The sequence below is a fragment of the Halichoeres trimaculatus genome, unplaced genomic scaffold, assembly GCF_033239565.1.
Source record: "Halichoeres trimaculatus isolate MK-OKI-2021-1 unplaced genomic scaffold, fHalTri1.1 fHalTri1_scaffold_11, whole genome shotgun sequence".
NCBI lineage: Eukaryota > Metazoa > Chordata > Actinopteri > Labriformes > Labridae > Halichoeres > Halichoeres trimaculatus.
In genome coordinates this window covers 797,186-818,008 of record NW_027437189.1, presented here as the reverse complement: position 1 = coordinate 818,008, position 20,823 = coordinate 797,186, and the positions used below count along the sequence as shown (strand labels likewise).

General features: G+C 44.8%; 1 protein-coding gene across 1 annotated transcript; it reads left to right on the top strand.

Annotated features, from left to right (window-relative positions):
* The first annotated feature begins 15,976 nt into the window (after positions 1-15,976).
* npbwr2b (neuropeptides B/W receptor 2b) lies at positions 15,977-18,363 on the top strand. Its single transcript, XM_074680708.1, has one exon. The coding sequence runs from the start codon at positions 16,550-16,552 to the stop codon at positions 17,564-17,566; it is 1,017 nt and encodes a 338-aa protein (XP_074536809.1). The 5' UTR covers positions 15,977-16,549; the 3' UTR covers positions 17,567-18,363.
* Positions 18,364-20,823: the final 2,460 nt, after the last annotated feature.

Below are 20,823 nucleotides of genomic sequence, written 5' to 3'. Positions count from 1 at the left end.
GAGGGCTGCAGGGCTCCTTTTTCTGCTCTGCAGGTCAAAAACTGATCTGAGTCAAAGCCCTGGGCTGAGGAGAGAGTTAGATCGACACTGATGTGAAGGAGGGAGGACGTAAAACCAAGCTGTGTCTTTGAGAAACGACGATGAGGAGAGAAAATCAGCAGGTCACCAGTTTCAGACTTTAACGTTTCACTCTGCACCAAGCAGCGTTGACTATCTGAGACATTCACACAAGGAAAGTTCAGCCGGCTCATAAAAAGCAGCAGCTTTCATCAAAGCGCCGAGCAGCTGAGAGGGTGTGAGGAGTCGTGGCCTGTCAGGAAACATTAGGCTCAATCTGCCCTCTCCTGCCACCTTCTCCTCCCTCCTTCCCTCCTCCCTCCTTAATCTCCAGTGTATCGGCCCGTTTATCTGCTCGTCTCCTCTCCTGTTGCTATGTTTATCCTGCGCCTCATTGGAAGATAAAAGGCTGCCAGAGACCATGATGATGGAGACAGGAGCAGCGATTATGATGCTCCTCTGTCTTTATCTGCTTCTTGGTTCAGTGGATCGGTCTGTGACAGGCTGTTATCATATCAAACGGAGAAACAACAAAAGAAGAGAGCAGAGCTGAGACAGCACTGGTTGATGTATGAGGGAGGTTTCATCTGCAGGAGCATCTACCAAAGTACGGTTTGCTCCTGCAGGGCTGAATGTGTCAAACTGAATCTCGACGAAGGAGAGCAGGAGGTGAAATGACTGAAAACAGAGCGCCAACCAAACCACAGCTTCAGGCCGGCTGTGTCTCCATCCTCCAACAGATCCTCCAACAGATCCTCCAACAGATCCTCCAACAGATCCTCCAACAGATCCTCCAACAGATCCTTCAGGAGATGAACTGGACTGAGCTGCTGAAGCTCCTGGCTGATCCAGACCCTGTTAGACCACGTTAACAAAGGCCAGCCCAGGTTTCATGATCGGCCTCTTTGAAGCAGACGTTTAGACATCTGAGTGACGGTTTGATCAGGGGAACATTTCGGGTTTACATGATGTTTGTTTTTTCTGCTTCACATTCTATAAGTTTGCAAAGTTTATACCAGAAATGTACTAAATTCAGTGATTGGCAAAGTTAAGCTCTAATGAATTCTTAAATATCTAATTAATACAAAATAAGTACATAATAAAAAAAAAAAAAAGTTCAATTCAACTGTGTTATGGAGCTAAATCCATATTATAATGAGTTAAGAGTTATTCAACATTTCTCTGTCAGACTACGCTCCCTAGAAATGTCCCTCATCATTTATATCACAGTTTAGAGATTATCCACCTTCACCTGGTTTCCTTCCTTCCCCCACCGCCCTATCCTCTGCAACTAAAGGCGTAAGACCACCTCCCAAAAGTAAATAAATAAATTGATAAATAAATAAATAAATAAATAAATAAATAAATAAATAAAAAATAAATAAATAAATGTATAATGTATAAAAAGAGCTAAATCAATAAATTAGTAAATTGATAAATAAATGAAGTAAAACAAATAAATAAATAAAAATAAATAAATACATAAATCAATATAGATAAAAAATAAATTAGTAAATAAGTAAATACATAAATAAAAATAGATTAATTAATAAAAAATACAAATATATACAAATACATAAAATAAAAATAAAAATACAGATAAATTAAAAAAATTACAAACATACAAATCAAAAAAAAAAAAAAAAAAAAAAAAAAACTTTAAAAAATCACCATGACATCATGGGAAATCCTCCTGAGACTTAATGAAATGACAAGGTCATTGCTTAAAATGTGTAGAGAAAATATGTCAGAAAATGTGATGTTGCAAGCAGCCTACGGTGTCTCTGAATAGTCAAATTACCCAGGCAACGAGCTGGGTGGATAAAAAAAAACACAAAAATCAAACCTGGTCTGAAATAAAAGTTAGTTTAGGTCACTTGAAAGAAGTTTTTTCTTCTGAATCAGACCCTCTAAGTGCCCACAGGAACCTGGACCTAATGTTCTCAGCTGATTAGACCAGAAGAAAGGTCCACTCACTTCTTCTGTGGTTTCATGTTTCTCAGCAACATGACCGTTCCCCGGGGGGTTGATAACAATGTGAATTCTTCTTCTTCTTGGTTTCTAAAAACCAGTATCCTGGACTTCAGAGAGCGCTGAGGGACATGGGAAGGACATCATTCATCTCTGAAAGGCTCATGTCGTCACTTCATCCCAGGAGCGATGGAGCTGTCAGTGACCTGGTGATGTTTGTGGAGCTGAGGAAAGGTTTAGGGTGGATGTACAGATCTCCTGGCGCTGCGTGGATCATAAACAGCAGCGTAACGTGTCCCCCCCCCCACGCCGAGTTAGGAGAGTTTGACACATTAATGTTCCTCAGCCGACGGCCGACTCACACACCATCATTTCCTCCTTTCCTGGTGGACAGCTGGACCCCAGAGGGAAAATTAGCCCGCTGTCGTTAGTCAGGTTTCCAGGCAACAGAGGAGACCAGGCTAATCACTCTGACAGGCCGAGGAGGAGGAGGAGGAGGAGGAGGAGGAGAGGGAGGAGGAGGAGCAGAGGGAGGACCTGATGATGAAAGGAAGGTAAGGATGAAGACGATGAAGGAGAGGAGGTGAAGGAAATTTTCTCCTCAGGATCAGTCTGGGTTTGATCAGGGTTTGATCCGGGCTGGAGGAGGACACAGTGGGCGGGGCTTTAAGAGGACCAGGATGGTCCTCAAACTCAGGCTCCTTCAGGGTCAGAGCAGGATGGATGAAAAGCTCTGAACAGTCAGATCCTGGACCAAAGAAAACCTCTAATCCACGTGGATGAGGTTAAACCTGTTGAACTTCCTCCAGTAGAAAAAAACTTTTCACATCAAACAGAAACCAAAGGAGGCTCAGAGCACTCAGAGTTTATAAAAAACAAACAAACTCACAAAATACAAGAATGTGTGAAAGTATGCGTCACACTGATCCTCGCCCAGAGCTGCACGTGTGCAGAACCAGACCACGCTAACGAGTCCATCTCTTAAAATCTGACCCTTCCTGCACAGTCCCTGTTTGCTTTAACCACCAACCCAGCACCTGAAGGATTAAATGTCCGAGCTGAGAGCTGGATGCTCACAGAGCGGCTGAAGGACAGACCTGGGGATAAACTGCTCCCTGCGTTTGGATCACACGCTCAGTGTTTAAGCTGCGTGGAGGGAAAATGCTTTTCTTGATTTATTGCTTGGTCTGGTTTGTCCCTCAGCTCTTTGGGATTCGCTGTGTATCCGTTTGGCTCGTATGAAAATGTGTTTCCTGTCCAAATTGGAAAGAAAAAGAGGAGAAGAGAGGAATACAAATGTAGGAGTGGATGTGTTGACTGTAAACGCTTTCATAAATGCTTTCATAAACCGGGCTGTGAGGGAGTGAGACGCTCATTCTCTCATTAAATGACGTCCTGTGGTCCTTTAATTAAAGATTCTGTGAGGAGGATCTGTTTTAATTAGACTGCAGCGCCACCTTCTGGCTCGGAGGCATCACACACTGTCGTACAGATGTGACTTTAACCTGGCGTGTTTGTTTATCTTTACAGTTATGAAGCGCTGTTGTTGGAAACGTGACGACAAGCTAACGTCAGTGTGTACTGTATGTTAGTAGCCGGACACACGAGGAGCTAACTGTTTTTTAAAAATCTGTCGTTTATGACAAAATGGTTTGAACCACTGGTCGAACCATCTAAACATCTGAGAGGGGACTCTTTGCTCTGACTCTGAAGTTTGATCCCTCGTCCTCTCTCATGAAGGAGCAAAGCGTCGCCTGAACGCTCTGTGCTCTCATGCTCCATTTGAGTCTGTGTGTGATTTAATTTTCCGCTGTGCGTGACGAAAAGAGCTCAACGCCAATAAAGCAGAGTGTAACGATGATTACGAGAGCGGCACACGCTGCTCTCAGAGCAGCTGCTGTGTCTGCAGGTTACATTCCTCAGATCAACAGACGAAGGGACCGAGGCGTTAAAATCACAGATTTCAGATCCTGGAGTCGGGACTTGAATCCTGCTCTACATCCCCGTGTAGACCCACACCGTTCCTGTGGCCTGTTGTTCATCTGAAGAGCTACACGTCTGCACAGAAACTTCACATTTCTTCACGCCCCTGTCGTTGTTATACCTTCACCTCTTTAACTCTGCTTCACCTCCTCCTCTGGCCTCCTGTGTCCTCACATCTCTCCATTTCTTTAGTGACAGGTTTTCCTCTTTTCAGTCTGTGTAATCTCTATCTCCATCCCTCCATCAAAGCTCTCCACCAGCTCTCCCGCGTCGACTCGACTGTTTTCTCTACCTGATGAATAAAAACCTGACTTCAGATTAAAACAGCGGCCTTCCCACCTCTCTCACGTCTCCCCTCTTCAACCTTTGCCCCTCTTTAACCAGGAAATAAATTGCTGTTTCGATGAATGGACTTCAAACACCCATAAAGAAGCGACGCTCAGCGTGGCAGCCTGAAGCGGCCTCTGTAAAGGTGAGTGTGGACGTGTCAGACGGAGCACTTAGCTCCTAAAAGCCGACCTGCCAGCGCTTCCAGGTGAAATATTACTACTAATGCACATGCTGCTGCTGCTGGTGATGGTGCTGCACATAACTCACTGTATACTAACAGGTCCCTGCGTGTGCTCTCATAGCTACTCATGTAAACACACATCAAGCTCTCAGTGAGTAAAACACACTCTGAGAGTCCCTGAGGAAGACGGAGGGTGAGTGTTAACGTTTAGCTTAACACTTTCATTCAACTTCAGTCCAAACCAAAAATACCAGACATCATTCAAATCATTTTTATCATTTTAACCCTTTAAATGCCAAAGTTAGCCGTGTCTGTGTGAATAGCATGATGCTACTCTGCTGGGTTAGCATGGCTAGCTTGTCCATCTCATAGATCCTAAATCCCCGATAACGATGGATGGAAGGACAGGTCCATGCCATGTCTTCCTAGCTCACACCCCAGCACCAGCACGTCGCCCTCATATCCCTTTCCTCAGCTCACAGGGAACACCTGGCCTAGCACCAGTTAGCACGGACATGCTACAAGCTGCTAACAGGAGCAAACAAAGTAAAAATAGAATAGAATAGAACTTTATTGTCATTGTAACAAATGCAGGGAAACTGAAGTCACAGCAGCAATCAAGAAAACCAAAGTCAGAAAGTGTATAGAAAGTGTAAAAAGCTCCATAAGAAAATCGATGCTGACAGCTTGTCCATCATTGTCCAGTCAGCCAGCCTCCACCTCCACAGGGTCCAGGACTGAGCCTCTTCAGCAGTCTGTTCAGTCTCTGTCTCCTGAGATTAGCATGATGCTACTCTGCCCTCTGGTATTCCCTCTGTAGCTGGGTTAGCACAGCTAGCTCGTCCATCTTATTGGAGATAGATCTTACGTTCCCAATAACGATGGATGGAAGGACAGGTCCATGTCGTCACTTCTTAGCTCACACCTGAGAACCAGCACGTCGTCCTCACCTCCTTCTCCTCACCTTGTGGGAAACATCTGGCCTTGCACCAGTTAGCATTGACATGCTACAGGCTGCTAACAGCTGATCTCACATGTAAACAATGCAGCCATGGTTACATGTAGGATCTCCAGACAAACACAGGAGAAAAAGTAGTAAAAATATCACTGAAGACTCAAAAAGTTTGGTGTCCATGACCAAAAAATGAGCCATACAAAGTGATGATCCACTCCAAATACAAAGATTAGGAAAAAGAGACGAAAAAATTACAAAATACAGACAAAGAAGAAAGAGCTGCTGCAAAAGGCAGCCATAGCCAACAGGGTGGCGCCTAGCAAGAATACCACTGCAAATCCAACCAAATCCATCAACAACCAATGAAAGAGACATACAAAGTAACGACAGGCTCTAAATACAAAGAAAACCAGAAAGAGAAGAAAGAATAGGGAAAAAAAACAACTTTCAAAGTAGAACTGTGAAAATCAGCAACGTTTTACAAAGACCTAAAGTCCCATCATCATTCAATACGGCTCTGCAGCTTCAGTAAAAAGGATTATTTTAGTCCCACAGTCACACACTCACACACACACACACACACACACACACACACACACACACACACACACACACTGATTGTTTAGCAACCAGTCCCCGGCTGTTATCAGGTTTGTGTTATCCAATAACCAGGAGCTCTTTAATGTTTTTCCTTTAGCGCGGTGGTTAACGAGGCGTTCACTGACCCTTTATGGCTCTGATCTCTAACTTTTAATCACGTTACAGGTTTTACTCACTGGGATATTTCCTTTTCTGCCAGCAGAGGTAAACATCCTGGATCATCAGGAAGGCTCAGCTCTTAGTGTTCTCTGGAAGTGTGTGCTCACGGATCAGCGTTGGTGTGTTAAAGTAAACGGTGAGGGTCTGGTCTTCAGTGGGACTGTAAACGTTGTAAATGTTGTAAATGGCGTCAGGCCGACCAGCTGTGCCGTGTGGAGACGTCTGGGTGATGATAAAACAGCTCAACTTTCACATGATGCTCTGCTAATATGCATCTTTAGATCTGAAGTGTTTTTAATTTGGTGGTTTTAAATCCTGTTTGAAGTCCTTGGTCTGAAGGACTTTCAGAGCGTCTCCTCCTCACCCCGCTGATGGAGCAGTCTGTCCCTGAACCAGCAGCTCAGGGCTCTTAATCCCCACGCAGAGGGTGGGAAATGACCACGGGACATTGTAGCTCTGCCGTCCTCCTCCTGTCTCTGTGGGGTCAAGGAGAGCAGCCCACAGCAGGCGCAGCCTGTCGTAATGAGTCCTCCTGTCGGAGACTGTAAGGCTAACGCCACAGAGTCAGAAGTGTCGTCTGTCTAGACCAGTTCATTGTTCAGGGGAACTCTCAGGTACTTTAAGAGTCCATAAGAGTCCATAGTCTCAGTGTTTGTGGTCTGTGTTGGAGCCACAGAAACTCCTCCACCTGTTCCCTGGTCTGTCTTTAATTTATCTGCTGGGACAGGTCCACAAAGTTCTGTGATGAGCTGGGGAGCTCTTAGCTCGTAGCCAATAACTTAAGACTTATAGATTACAGGAAGCTCAAAGATCACAGCTCGTATATTTTAAGTGGATTATAGCTCATCACTCATATTTCATGGTTAGCAGCTCAAAGCTTTCACCTTATGGTTAGCTCATAGCTAGGGTTGCCGTCCATCCTTTACAATAAGAAATGTTCCTGTATTTCACCCTTAAACGTTGTGTCCCATTTTGAATCAATACAGGAAGTGGTTTGTCCTGTATTTCCTGTTTGCCTTGAACGCAGCACCATTCTGCCCAGATTCAACCTGAGCTGGTTTCCACCTGCTGATGGTGGCAGGTGGTTTGGTTGATTTTAAACATGGATTAATTGCTCAATGACTGTCTGAGTGCTTCCTGTGGAGCGTGGTGGACTGTAAGAGGAGAGCATGCTGCTGGGAAGCTACGCTACTGCAACATGAGGACAGACACACACCAGATGACAGTCCCACAGTTCTTCATGTCTGAAGCATCTACTGATACAGGTATTTAAATAATGATTAATAAGATATGTTTATCTGGGAAAAGTTAGTTCTAGTACTCATAAAACAACAATATGTGATTTTAAACCTCCTAAACTGCTCATAGCTCGTAGCTCATAGCTTGTGGCTCAGAGTTCATATCTCAAAGCTTGTAGCTCTTGGCTCATGGCTCGATGCTTGTGGCTAAAAGGTTTTAGCTCTAAGCTCAAAGCTCCTGCTCATAGCTCTTAGCTTGCTGCTCATAGCTCATAGCTTGTTGCTCATAGCTCATAGCTTGCTGCTCATAGCTCATAGCTTGTTGCTCATAGCTCATAGGTCATAAATCGTGGCTCATGGCTTAAAGCTTGTAGCACAAAGCTTTTAGCATGTGGCTCATAGCTCTTAGCTTGTAGCTCATAGATCTTAGCTGTTTAATCACAGTCTATAGCTTGTAGCTCATAGCTTGTAGCTTGTAGCTCATAGCTTGTAGCTTATAGCTCGTAGCTCTTATCTAATAAATTGTAGCCTATAGCTCTTAGCTTGTAGCTTGTAGCTCATAGCTCGTTGCTCTTGGCTAATAGCTCATACTTTTAAGCTCATAGCTCTTGCTCAAAGCTTGTGGCTCATAGTTGGTAGGTTTTAGCTCCCAGCTTATAGCTAGTGGCTCGTTGCTCTTAGTTAATAGGTCGTAGCTCGTAGCTCTTATCTCATGGCTTGTTGCTTGTGGCTAAAATATCGTAGCTCTAAGCTTAAAGCTCCTGCTTAGAGCTCTTAGCTTGCTGCTAATAGCTAATAGCTTGTAGCTCATAGCTCATGGCTTGTTGCTCATGGCTAATTGCATGTAGCCCTTAGCTCATAGCTTGTGGCTCATATCTCTTAGCTTGTGGCTCATCAATCGTAGCTCATGGCTCATGGCTTATAGCTTGTAGCTCAAAGCTTATAGCATGTGGCTCATAGCTCTTAGCTTGTAGCTCATAGATCTTAGCTGTTTAATCACAGTCTATAGCTTGTGTCCTCTAGCTCATAGCTTGTAGATAATAGCTTATAGCTCTTAGCTAAATAATTGTAGCCTATAGCTTGTAGCTTATAGCTTGTAGCTTTTAGCTAGTTAATTGTAGCCTATAGCTTGTAGCTTTTAGCTATTAGCTTGTAGCTTGTAGCTCTTAGCTTGCTTATTGTAGCCTATAGCTTGTAGCTTGTGGCTCGTAGCTTGTAGTTTATAGCTCGTAGCTCTTAGCTAGTTAATCGTAGCCTATTGCTTGTAGCTTGTAGCTCATAGCTTGTAGCTTGTAGCCCACACTCAAAGTTCTTGCCAATGTTTCAGTGCTTTTTCCTTTTGACTCGTGGACTGATGTGTTCGGGGTGGTTTGCACATTAGCTCTGCCTTTTTGGAAATGCATGGTGTTTTAGGAAGTAGACGCTGCCGTGGCTGAACTACCACATCCCAACTTGGACAAAACTGCGGGTGATAAACTCCCTAATGAGAGAGTGAAAATCTTACACTGTTATCATATCGATGCTAACAGCTCTAACAACAATCTGCGGCTTCATATGATTGGATATCAGCTGGTGATCTGCAGCAGTGTGCTGTGTGATCTGATGAGAGCTGGTGGACTGTTGGGACTGTGTTGTTGATACAGAAACTTGTATCTTTTAGGTACTCTGAAAACTTTTTCAGTGATCATGAAACAGTCTCATTGTTTTGTTTTTAGAGAAAGGAAAGAAAGAAAGAAAGAAAACACAGGACAAATGAGCCAGATGTTGTTTTGGCCGTGGTGAATCACTCTGGATTTGGGTTGAAAAACAACTCAAGGTTATCGCCGTCTCCGTGGTTATATCGCCGCCGCCTCTGATTGGCTGAGTGGGAAACTGCGAACTGTTTATGGTGAGGGAGGAAACTGTGGAGAGAGCTGCAGAGGAAAAAGCATGGTGTAAATATGTCCTGTCACTCACACACACACACACACACACACAGACTGTGTATTATATGGCTGTGAAGTGACATCCATCCATCAGCGGTTGTGACAGGCTCTTAGTTCTTTCCCAGCATCCTCTCTGTCTGACCCGTGAACACCTTCAGCTCATCAAACAGGTTCTTCACTCAGACTGAACTCCTCCATAAATAAAAATGTAGTCTCTGAGTTATGATAGAAGAGTATTTTGTGTCGTCTCCTTGATGGAAAGAGCTTTCCAGGATTTGCAGATTTTGTCTCCAGTTTCCTCCCTCTCTTTAAACACATCCAGAGGAGCCAGGCGTGAATGGGTCTGCAGTTTGAGCAGTTTGAGCCTTCGTCCCTTCCCTCCCTCAGGTTCAGGATGTTAAAGGGGTGGATGGAGTTCAGAGCCCAGCCTCAGGTCTGTGAGGGTGGAGGGATGGTGGATGAAGCTGTGACCGTTTGTCATTCACAGGATTCATTGGTTGGGTTATCGCTTGTTACTGTTGGTTCAGAGATTAACTGATGTTGGATGCACAGTAATCATGAAGCCATGTGATCCAGGTCACCGGCTGATATAAGACCCAAGACCAGACCTGAAGGGGGCAGCCTGTGGTTTGACGGGTTATCGTGGATCTATGGTGACGATGCTGTGATGGAAACATAAAGGTTAACGGGCCGTTCATTAGACGCTGTTCTTTGTTCGCTCGTTAAGTTTGTTATCCTGGTCATAACAGGGGGCAGGGCTGAGTTTTAAGGGCTTCTGGGTCTTTATCTCCTCACAGCCACATTTAAAGAGGCGGCGTCCTGTTTTTCTTCATCACTATCCTGTCCCTCTGTTACATCCCATAATAACTTAACGTGATACACGGCTCAGATAAAGACCATTTTTCTCTCCCTGGTGTTTTATGAGACCTGTGTTTTAGCTTCTGTATGAGCTGCTCTCTCTGTAAAGGTCTCATATTCTGCAAAAATCACTTTATTAAGTCTTTTAGTGAAATGTGTGGGTCTTTGTCTTTCCTCCCAGCCCACAAAATGTGATATTTAATGACCAAACCTGTTCTTAGTAGAGCTTGTTAATGTAAAATCCTGACCTAAAACCAGCTGTTTGGATTTTGGGGATTTGCCGACGTCAGTGATTCCCTTTTTTGACCAATCAGGAGCAAGTCTGACCTGATTGGTCCACTGGATCAGATACTCCCTCCCGGGAGGAGAATGCCAAAGTTGAAGAGCCATCACTGCTCTGTTTTTGGCTGTAAACAGCCACATAGCTCCATGCTCAAGCTTCCCATCTCAGAAGAAGACAGACTAAGTGTCTAGAGTTCATTTATCAGGAAATGTTCCAGCTACACTCAGTAAAACTGAGCATGTGTGTGCTAGTCACTTCACGGCCGACTGCTTTTCCAACTTTGGACAGTCCAACAGAGGGCTAGCCAATAGACTGGTCCTGAATCCAGGCGCATTACCAACCATCCTCCAACAAACCTGGGACCCTGGAAATGTGAGTATTTTAAATGCTGTGTGCTGTGGAGCAGATGGAAGAGCTTTTCCTCAGTGTCCCCCCTGTCTCTGTGTTAGCTTCAGGATGCTAACTTTAGCTGCAGTTAGCCTGTTGTTTTAGCCTGTAATGTTACGGTAAAGGAGCTTCGCTGTTTTCTAAACATTGTGCACTCGGAGCTCGTGGCGCCGCTCTCAGTGACGTGGAAGAGCGGGGCGGTATCAGCGGTGGCTCATTTACATATGAAGGCCACGCCCACTAAATCAGAGCGTTCTGAACAGAGGGGCTATGAGAGCCTGGAAACAATGCTGCTGTGCTTGATTTATTGGCTTTTTGGACCAAAACATGTTACTACCATTTCATGAAGACATCAATGATCCAGATTAAACTGCAGGGAAGGAGCAGAATATGGGAGCTTTAAGGCTCCCCGCTCCACAAACCCCCTTCCCTCTGATTGGCCAGCTCTCTGGAAGCCCGTTGGGGGGGTGGGGCTACACTGCAGAAAACTGAAATCTTATCAAGTGTCCTTGTCTCTTATTTTATCTAAAAATGATCTTATTATACCTGATATGAGCCACAGTCACCTGACCAGACCAGAAAATAATTACTTTTGCTTGATGATGCGTCATGCTCCTCAGCAATCGGCAATGATATCATTTATTGTTGCTCATATTTAAGTCGTCACAAATTGCGACCTTTGATGCTGGTTCCTGTCAACCACACCTCCACTTAGCAGGTTAACCTCCCTCCTCATCACGCTCACATCAACGCCAGTGAAGGAGAAAGGTCAGGTCAAAGTCTTGACCCGCCATCAGAACCTGTTTTCCATCCACAGTGTTTCCTGACAGAGCCTCGGTTTCCTTTCAGACACTGTCATGCTCAGGTGAGGGGTGTAGCTGCCTGATGTAGCGCCTGATGGATGTCGTCTCCATGAGCAGTCTGTCCTGGAGGAGCAGGTAACAAACAGCCTCAGCAGCTCAGAGTGTCAAACGCTGTGACCTGGTTTGTATGTAGGAGCCTGAGTCTCACTCCGTCAGAAAACAGACACGGAGCCAAAGCTCAGCCAGACACGGTCGTTTTTCAGGGCTGGAGTCTCTGATCTGTATTCACCTCCACCTGGAGGCGTGTCCCTGCGTCGTTTGACTCCTGACTTCAGCAGGAGGTACCACGTTTGCATGTATAACCTCAAGGATTAAAATCTGTGTGTGTGACTTCACACATTGATGTTTCAGGAGTGTTTTATTCAAAAACATTTCTCTGATTTCACAAAGTAAGGGCCACATGGTGTGTAACATCATTCAGTCTGTGAACATTTACCTCAGAGCACAATGACACGTTTAAATGTCAGCCACACATCATCTCTGAGCCAGAGGCAGGGGGACGGTTTCAGGCCCATCCTACTCCTGTCTGCCCTCCCCGTCTCCTCCTGCTCCTCTGATTGGCTGATTTATGACGGTTTACATTTTGAGTAATAAACCACCCTCATTCAGCTCAACATCCACTGAACTGATCCTTTCTATGCTGTCACATCTACAAACCTTTCCTCTGCCTGTCTTCTGCTTTCAGTACAGTCCTATCATGATCCTCCTCCACCTCCTCCACCTCATGTCACAGTCATCAGTACTAAAGTCAAGCCTCTAGTCAACCATCCATCAACCTGTGTCTACACTCCAGATTAGTTTTTTTTTTTTTTTTTTTTTTTCTTAATTGCTAAAATTTTATTGAAAATCATAAATATATAAAAAATGATGGCAAATTTTAGGAATTTAAAACTTTTTTTATTTCATTTATTTATTTATGTATATATTTATTTATTTGTATTTATTTATTTTTTATTTATTTATTTATTTATTTATTTATTTTTTTTGGGGGGTGGATTTTGTATTACATTCTTTTATCATTTTTTCAAATTTGTGAAAATTTTCCTTTTTTTTCAATTTAAAGGTTTTTTTTCAATGTTTTAAGTTTTTGAATTTCATTTTGTTAAAGGTTTTGCAGATTCTCAAAATTCAAATAAAAAAAAAAAAAAATTTAATTTGAATTTTTTTTTGGAAATGTCTTTTTTTAAATTAGACCAGTTTTGGGGAAATTTTTGAATTTTTTTTTTTATTATTATTTGACCAATTTTGGGGAAAAACTTTGAATTTTTTTTAATAAGACCAATTTTTGGGAACATTTTTGAACTTTTTATTGTTTTGCAAATAAACTTAATTTCATTTCTTGCTTTTGCAAATATTTAATTTATTTATTGAATTTATTTGTGATTTTTTGGGGGGGATACTTTATAGCTTCTTGAAATTTTTGTGACTTGTTAAAAATTTCTAATTTTTCAATTTTCTTAGCAAATTATCGAGAAATCTAGGACATCTGACCTTTTGTTTCTTTTGTTTTAATTTGAACAACTTCTCTTTTGGATAATTTTTCTCCAGATTCAGCTACGTATAGAGTTTTATACACATCATAGTTAGGAGGTAAAGTCGATTTTGTGGCTCCTGAATGACTTTAATCCAGGTGAGCTGAGGCCGACTGGCTCCAGTGACAGGTGGAGGTGTTTCCTGAGCAGCAGAGAGGTGAGGTGCTGGAACAGGTGGAGGTGTTTCCTGTACAGCAGAGAGGTGAGGTGCTGGAACAGGTGGAGGTGTTTCCTGAGCAGCAGAGAGGTGAGGTGCTGGAACAGGTGGAGGTGTTTCCTGAGCAGCAGAGAGGTGAGGTGCTGGAACAGAGCTGCTCCGGCTCTGAATGCAGATGAGAGTGGAGGTTATTTCTACAGGTTTAATCCACTTACACAGAAATGAGGAGAATGGGATTAGTGGGAGGAGATTATGAGATGATTTATAAAGAGCTGTAGCTGCTGAGCAGAGTGAGGATGAAAGGTGAGGATGATTGTAATAAAATCAAACTGACAACGAGCTGAACATCTGTCCTTAGGCTACACAGGCTTTATGCTTTATCTCCGTCATTAGACTCAGTCTCCTCGTGGAGGGAAGAAGATTTTTCTCTTAACAGGAAGTCCTGTCCTCGCGCCGTGGACGGTTTCCTCCTTCAACATGTCAGAGAGGAAGTGATGAAAGTTTACAATTTGCAGCGAACACGTCGACCCTCAGGCGCTCTGCCTGCTCTCAGAGCCTCAGAGATTAAAACGTGTCCTGAAGTTTCTGAAACCAGCAGCTCTTTGTCAAATTTACTGGATTTAATGCTGCAACACGGCATGAAAGCAGCGACGAGTCCCGAGCTGAAAGTTGGTCTCCTGTCTAAGGAAGAAGCTGCTCTTCCCTTCAAATCAAACACCACATAAAAAACTGTTCTCCCTGAAATTTCACTTCTCAGAGGACACACATCTGTTTTTTCCTGACACACTGTGTTAAAGCAGGAGGTTTGTGTCTCTCCTTCCTCAGACTCTCACAGCTCTAACCCTCCATTGTGTGAAATGAGGTCCAAAGAGCTGAAATTGTGTCTCCCAGCTGTTTTTGGGCAGTTTGCAGGAAACACGTGTGTTCAGCTCGTGACCCTGTTGGCGTGGTGAGATCTTTCTGTCCCTCCAGATGGTTTGACTCCAACTATCAGTGATTGCTTTATTTTTTATTGGCTGTCCTCAGCCCTCCATCGTCTCCTGGGGGAAATATGAAGCTCGAGCTGATAACTGCTCCAGCGTTTTCACCAGCTGGTCATTAAGTTTGCTCACAGCGCGGCACAGAGCGACAGTTTGACGTTTAATGGGTCTGTTTCCAACACAGACGATGAGTGCAGCTCCTGATCCACTTTCTCTTTATCCTCTGACTTTAGTTTCACTGCTGTACTTTCAGTCAACGCTGGCTTTCAGCAGCTCTTACAGTTATTGACCCTCTGTTTGACTCTTTCTTTGGATAATTCCTCCTCAATAAAGCCTGCCACCGCTCTACTTCACCTCCTACAACATCAACAGCCCACCAACTTTCCATGCACCTGTGGCTAACCTCAAGTTTTACAGCCCTGGGAAGATAACTACATCTACAAAAAGACTAATCTGGACGAAAATACAGATTTTAATTCTGTGTGGATGGATTCATTTAACTAACAACGTGCTGGATTAATAGACATGATTGATGTGTGGGAAAACATGAGCAAACAACTAAAGAAAATGGTGAGTTAAGTAAAATGATCAATACAGGTTATCAAATTCAAGTATTCTTTCCATATATTTTTTATAATTTATATTTTTGAGCAAATTTTTGAATTTTCAACAAATGTTTGAATTTTTTTTCAATTTCTGTGTTTGAATTTATACTTTTTTTTTTGCATTTTTTAAATTTTAAGATATTCTGATTTTTTTTTATATTTTGAAAAGTTTGCAATTTTCTGAAATTTTTACATTTCATTTAAATTTGTGCAAATTCAAGTTAAAAACAAGACATCAACATTTTATTAACAAAAATTCTTTTTTTTTTTTTTTTTTTTTTGCAAATTTATTAAAAGTGAGAGTTGAACCCAATCAATATATGTTGTCAAATTCAAATATTCTTGGGCAAAAGAACATAATTTATTGAAGAAGCTTTAAATTTATTTCAAAAGAGCACAGAGGAAGTTTTGAAAATACATAAATCTCTCGTGAATATTTGTTTTTCTAATGATCTCATTTGGTGAGTTTTGCGCAAACTCAGACTGAGGAATCATTCTTATTTGTTTTAACCTGTTCAGTCTGACTCTGTCCATCCTGGACCTCTCTCCTCCTGACCCACATCCTCTCTCCTTTTCTCCGTCTCTCGGTGACGCTCGCTGCGCGTGCGGAGCAACAAACACTCGTTCCCGCCTCTCCGCCGCGCAGCTGTCCAGCTGTGCCGCTGTGCGCAAAGACCGACCCTGATCCGGCTCCAGGACGTCTGCCAGACCTGAAACAAGCCCCGTAAACCTGATCCTGGACACGTCCTGCCTCCGAGAAAAACGTTAAGGAGTCAGTGAGGAGGGGAGAGGAGGAGGAGGAGGAGGAGGAGGAGGACGGGGAGGAGGGGGAGGAGGGGGAGGAGGGGGAGGGGAGCATATAATGTGCGCGCACAGAGGCAGCGTCGTCAGACTGGATTACCACTCGGAGCAGAGAGGAGCAGAGAGGAGTGGAGAGATCTGATCCCTTCCTCAGCTCAGGATCAGACTGATACTGGACCCAGACTCTGTGATCAGGACCAGGCTGATACTGGACTCTGTGATCAGGACCAGGCTGATACTGGACTCTGTGAGCAGGACCAGGCTGATACTGGACTCAGTGATCAGGACCAGGCTGATACTGGACTCTGTGATCAGCTTGGGGGGACGCGTGGAGCAGGTTTTGATGAAGGAATCTGAAGGATCTACGTTTCCTCAGGGATTTCCTCCTGAACAGTGAGATTAACTCTGCAGAAAGTTTCTCTGAGGATTATTTTCCTCCCTGGGCTGGAGGAGAGGAGGTGAGCGTGCAGGGAGACGGCGCCGCGCGCTGTGAGATCCCTCAAAGTGCAGACTCTGTGAGGATCTGAAGCGGACCGTGAGCCTGGCTGCAGCAGACGCTGGTTTCTGTGTGAGCTGGAGGACGATGCTCGTCAGAGGAAACTCAGAGGAGTTCAGATCTGCAGAGTTTTAATCTGGTTTATCTCAGAATGCACGCCTAGATCTTCCTCCTCCTCTTCCTCGAGCATGGAGAACTCCTCGCTGTCAGGCGGCGCCCCGCCGGTCTGCAACGACTCGGTGGACTTCTACTCCCTCACGTCCGGGAACCTGAGCGCCCTGAACTGCACGCCGCCCGCCGAGTTCTACTTCTACACCGACCTGTACGTCATGCTGCCCGTCATCTACACCGTCATCTGCGCCGTGGGGCTGACGGGCAACACCGCCGTCATCTACGTGATCCTCAAGGCGCCCAAGATGAAGACGGTGACCAACATGTTCATCCTCAACCTCGCCATCGCCGACGACCTCTTCACGCTGGTTCTGCCCATCAACATCGCCGAGCACCTGCTGCACTACTGGCCGTTCGGCGAGGTGCTGTGCAAGGTCATCCTCAGCATCGACCACTACAACATCTTCTCCAGCATCTACTTCCTCACCGTCATGAGCGTCGACCGCTACCTGGTCGTCCTGGCGACGGTGAGGTCCAAGCGCATGCCGTACCGCACCTACAGAGCGGCCAAGATCATCTCGCTGTGCGTGTGGGTCCTCGTCATCCTCATCGTCATGCCCTTCACCGTCTTCGCCGGCGTCTACGCCAGCCCGGTCAACGGCAGGAAGAGCTGCGTGCTGAGCTTCCCCAGCCCGGAGAGCCTGTGGTTCAAGGCGAGCCGCATCTACACGCTCATCCTGGGCTTCGCCATCCCCGTCTCCACCATCTGCATCCTCTACACCATGATGCTCTACAAGCTGAGGAACATGCGGCTCAACAGCAACGCCAAGGCGCTGGACAAGGCCAAGAAGAAGGTCACCATCATGGTCTTCATCGTGCTCGCCGTCTGCCTCTTCTGCTGGACGCCGTTCCACCTCAGCACCATCGTGGCCCTCACCACCGACCTGAGGACCACGCCGCTGCTCATCGGGATCGCCTACTTCATCACCAGCCTGAGCTACGCCAACTCCTGCCTCAACCCCTTCCTCTACGCCTTCCTGGACGACAGCTTCAGGAAGGCCTTCAAGAAGATGCTGGAGTGTCGGCCGGCGTGAACGCACGGCGGCGACGGAGACGGAGACGGAGACGGAGAAAGACTCTCAGCTGCACCAGGACACTCATGGCGGCGAGACGTGTTTCTCTTCTTCTCATCAAAGCGTGTAAAAACGGCGCCTGTAAACTGCACACAACACTTCACACGACAAACCTGCTCTTTACCACCGGGGGTCGCTCTCATTCATCACCTCCTGAGAGGCTGAATCCAAACGTCCGCGACCCGGACCCAGACTGAGCCACAGGTCCACAGGCTGCAAGGCAGGACCAGGATCTGGATTTGATCAGGACTGGTTCTCACAGTCAGACTGTTTTGACTCAGCAGAAGGGAGAAAGGAAGGAAGAAACTAAGGGAGGAAGGAAGGATGAAAGCAAGCAAGGAAGGAGGCTAGAAAGGAAGAATGAAAAAATAGAAGGAAGGAGAGAAGCGAGCAAGAAAGGAAGCAAAGGAGAAAGAATGTAAAAAGGAAGGAAGCAAGGATAGGAGACAAAGATGGGAAGAAAGGAACCCAAGAGGCAAAAATAGGAAAGGAAGAAAAAACCAAGGAGGGCAGGAAGGAGACAAGGAATCAAGGAAGGAAAGGAAAAAAAACAAAACAAGGAGGCAGGAAAGAGGCAAGGAAGCAAGGAAGGAAAGGAAAAAAAAACAAGGAGGCAGGAAAGCGACAAGGAAGCAAGGAGGGATGGAAGGAAGCAAGGAAGAAATGCAGGTAGGAAAGTATGACCTGAGGGAGAAAGGCAGAAAGGAAGCAAGCAAAGTAAGAGGCTAGGAATCAAGGAAGGAAGGAAGGAAGAAAAGAAGAAAGGAATTTTGGAAGAAAGGCAGGAAGTAAGCACCAAGGAAGGAGACTAGGAAGAGGAAAGGAAGCAAGCAAGGCAGGGAGCAAGGAAGGAATCAAAGAAAAAATGAAGGAAGGAAGGAAAGGTAAAGACAGGGGGCACCAAGGAAGGAAGCAAGCAAGGCAGGAGGCAAGGAAGGAAGGAGTAAAGAAAAGAAGGAGGGAACTGAGGGAGCGAGGCAGGAACATGGATCCTGATGTTTTTTCTTCTTTTCTGTCTCCAGACGTAAAAAAATAAATCAGTCGCTAAAGACGGACTGCTCCTGGGACTGATCTGGGTTCCTGGGTCCGTGCATGTGGGTTTTGTGAACCTTGTGAGTCCTGGAGGTTTGGATTCAGCCAGTCTGAGCTCTCCCTCTCAGATCCTCATGGTCCTCTTTGGTGGTCTGGATAAATTCACCTGGTGCAGTTTTTTAAGGAGCAGATCGACCGTCAGTGACACGCTGAGCTTTTTAACCTCGAAGCACGAGGAAGGTCACTGACCGCACGCCGCAACCTCCTCTGGACTCCTAACTCTGAGAGCACAGGGGCCACTGAGGGGCTACCGAGGGGCTACCGAGGGGCCACCGAGGGGCCACCGAAGGGCCACCGAGGGGCCACCGAGGGGCCACTGAGGGGCTACCGAGGGGCTACCGAGGGGCCACCGAGGGGCCACCGAAGGGCCACCGAGGGGCCACCGAGGGGCCACGGAGGGGCCACCGAAGGGCCACTGCGGGGCCACCGAGGGGCCAGGGCCGAACGCTTCAGCGCGGTGTGGCTGTCAATCAAAGAAACGGCAGTCGGGGTTGGAGGGTGACGGAGCGATGCAGGGAGGGACTCCAGGTGACTGATGGAGAATGATGGTGGTCATCCATCACAGGAAGTGGACTCAGTGTATGCAAACACTCAGTCTGCCTTTAACCAAGCTGTCTGAGGTCAGCATCAGCAGGAGGAGCAGGAGGAGCAGGAGGAGCAGGGAGGAGCAGAGAGGAGCAGGAGGAGCAGGGAGGAGCAGGAGGAGCAGAGAGGAGCAGAGAGGAGCAGGAGGAGCAGAGACAGTTTGACAGAGCGTCGTCTCTTTAAATTAAATCTGAGTCTCTGTTTTTGACCCTGTGTGTGTGTGTGTGTGTGTGTGTGTGTGTGTGTGTGTGTGTGTGTGTGTGTGTGTGTGTGTGTGTGTGTGTGTGTGAACCGACCCTGACAGCAGCTCTGTAGTCCTGCAGGGAGCCGGTATGGGACAGGAGGGCTATGTAAAGTGACCGTGTTCTTCTTCTTCTCTTTCTTTCTGTGAGCTTTTGTCGCCCCCTGCTGGAGAAGGAGCGGCGTCAGCTGGACGTGCAGACAGAGCCACACATTAGAGAGTGAATAAAAACATTAACTCCTCTCATCAGACGCTGGTTTTAGTTTTAGACATCAGACTTCATGCTGGGTTTAATATTCTGCAAATCTGTAATCCATGACACAGAGTGAGAGCCATAATCTGTCTCAGTTTATTTACACTTATAAAATGAAAAAAAAAAAAAAAAGAAAGAAAGAAAGAAAGAAACAGATCACATCTTACAGAAATGTTGAGTGGAGATCAAAGCATCCTAAAAAAATTATATCTTATTTTTCAACTCTCAGTTTCTGGTTTTGGGTTACTGTTTTTCATATTACATTTTTATTTTCTATTTTCTAATTTTCTATTTTGGAAACTTTAAGAAACAAACGAAAATTTATTCTTGTTATATGCCTAGAGAAAAATTCAGTCTTGTTATCTTTTTTTTTTCCCATTAACAGGAAGAGGAAAACAACTTGGCAAACATCATCTATCAAACTTTTTAAGTGTGAAACCAGAACAAAATAATTCCAGGTAAAAGAAAACAAAAATATTTGTATTACTACTAAAAGTTTTTTGTCTGCTGTGAAAATAAAATAAAAAAATAATAAAAACAAGAATAAAAATAAATTAAATAAATCAACAAATAAATGGATTAAAATAAATAAAATAAAAGAAAAATAAATAAAATGAAAACCATGGATAAAAAAATAATTAATTAATTGATATATAAATAAATAACTAAATAAAATATATAGCAGCTAACATGAGACAAAAGAAGACTGCATGTAAAATAAAACAATTAAAAATAGTTTTAAACCTTAAAAAATAATCAAAACATAATTACAAGGAGCAAAAAAAGTTAAATAAAGAACAAAATAAATCAAATCAAATCAATGATAACTGTGTGGTAAAATGAGGAATAACTTAGATTTCATGTAAAATGAACACAGAAGTTGATGAACGCCAGCCTCAGACTGAGTCCTGCTGAGGCTCGTTAACTTAATCAGACGTAATCTTTGGATGAAATCAGTCTTTATGGATAAAAACAGAAAGGTTTGGTTAGTCCGGCTCTGGCTGCACCACCAGCTCCACCCTCCACCTCCTGTTGGTGGTCGTCTTC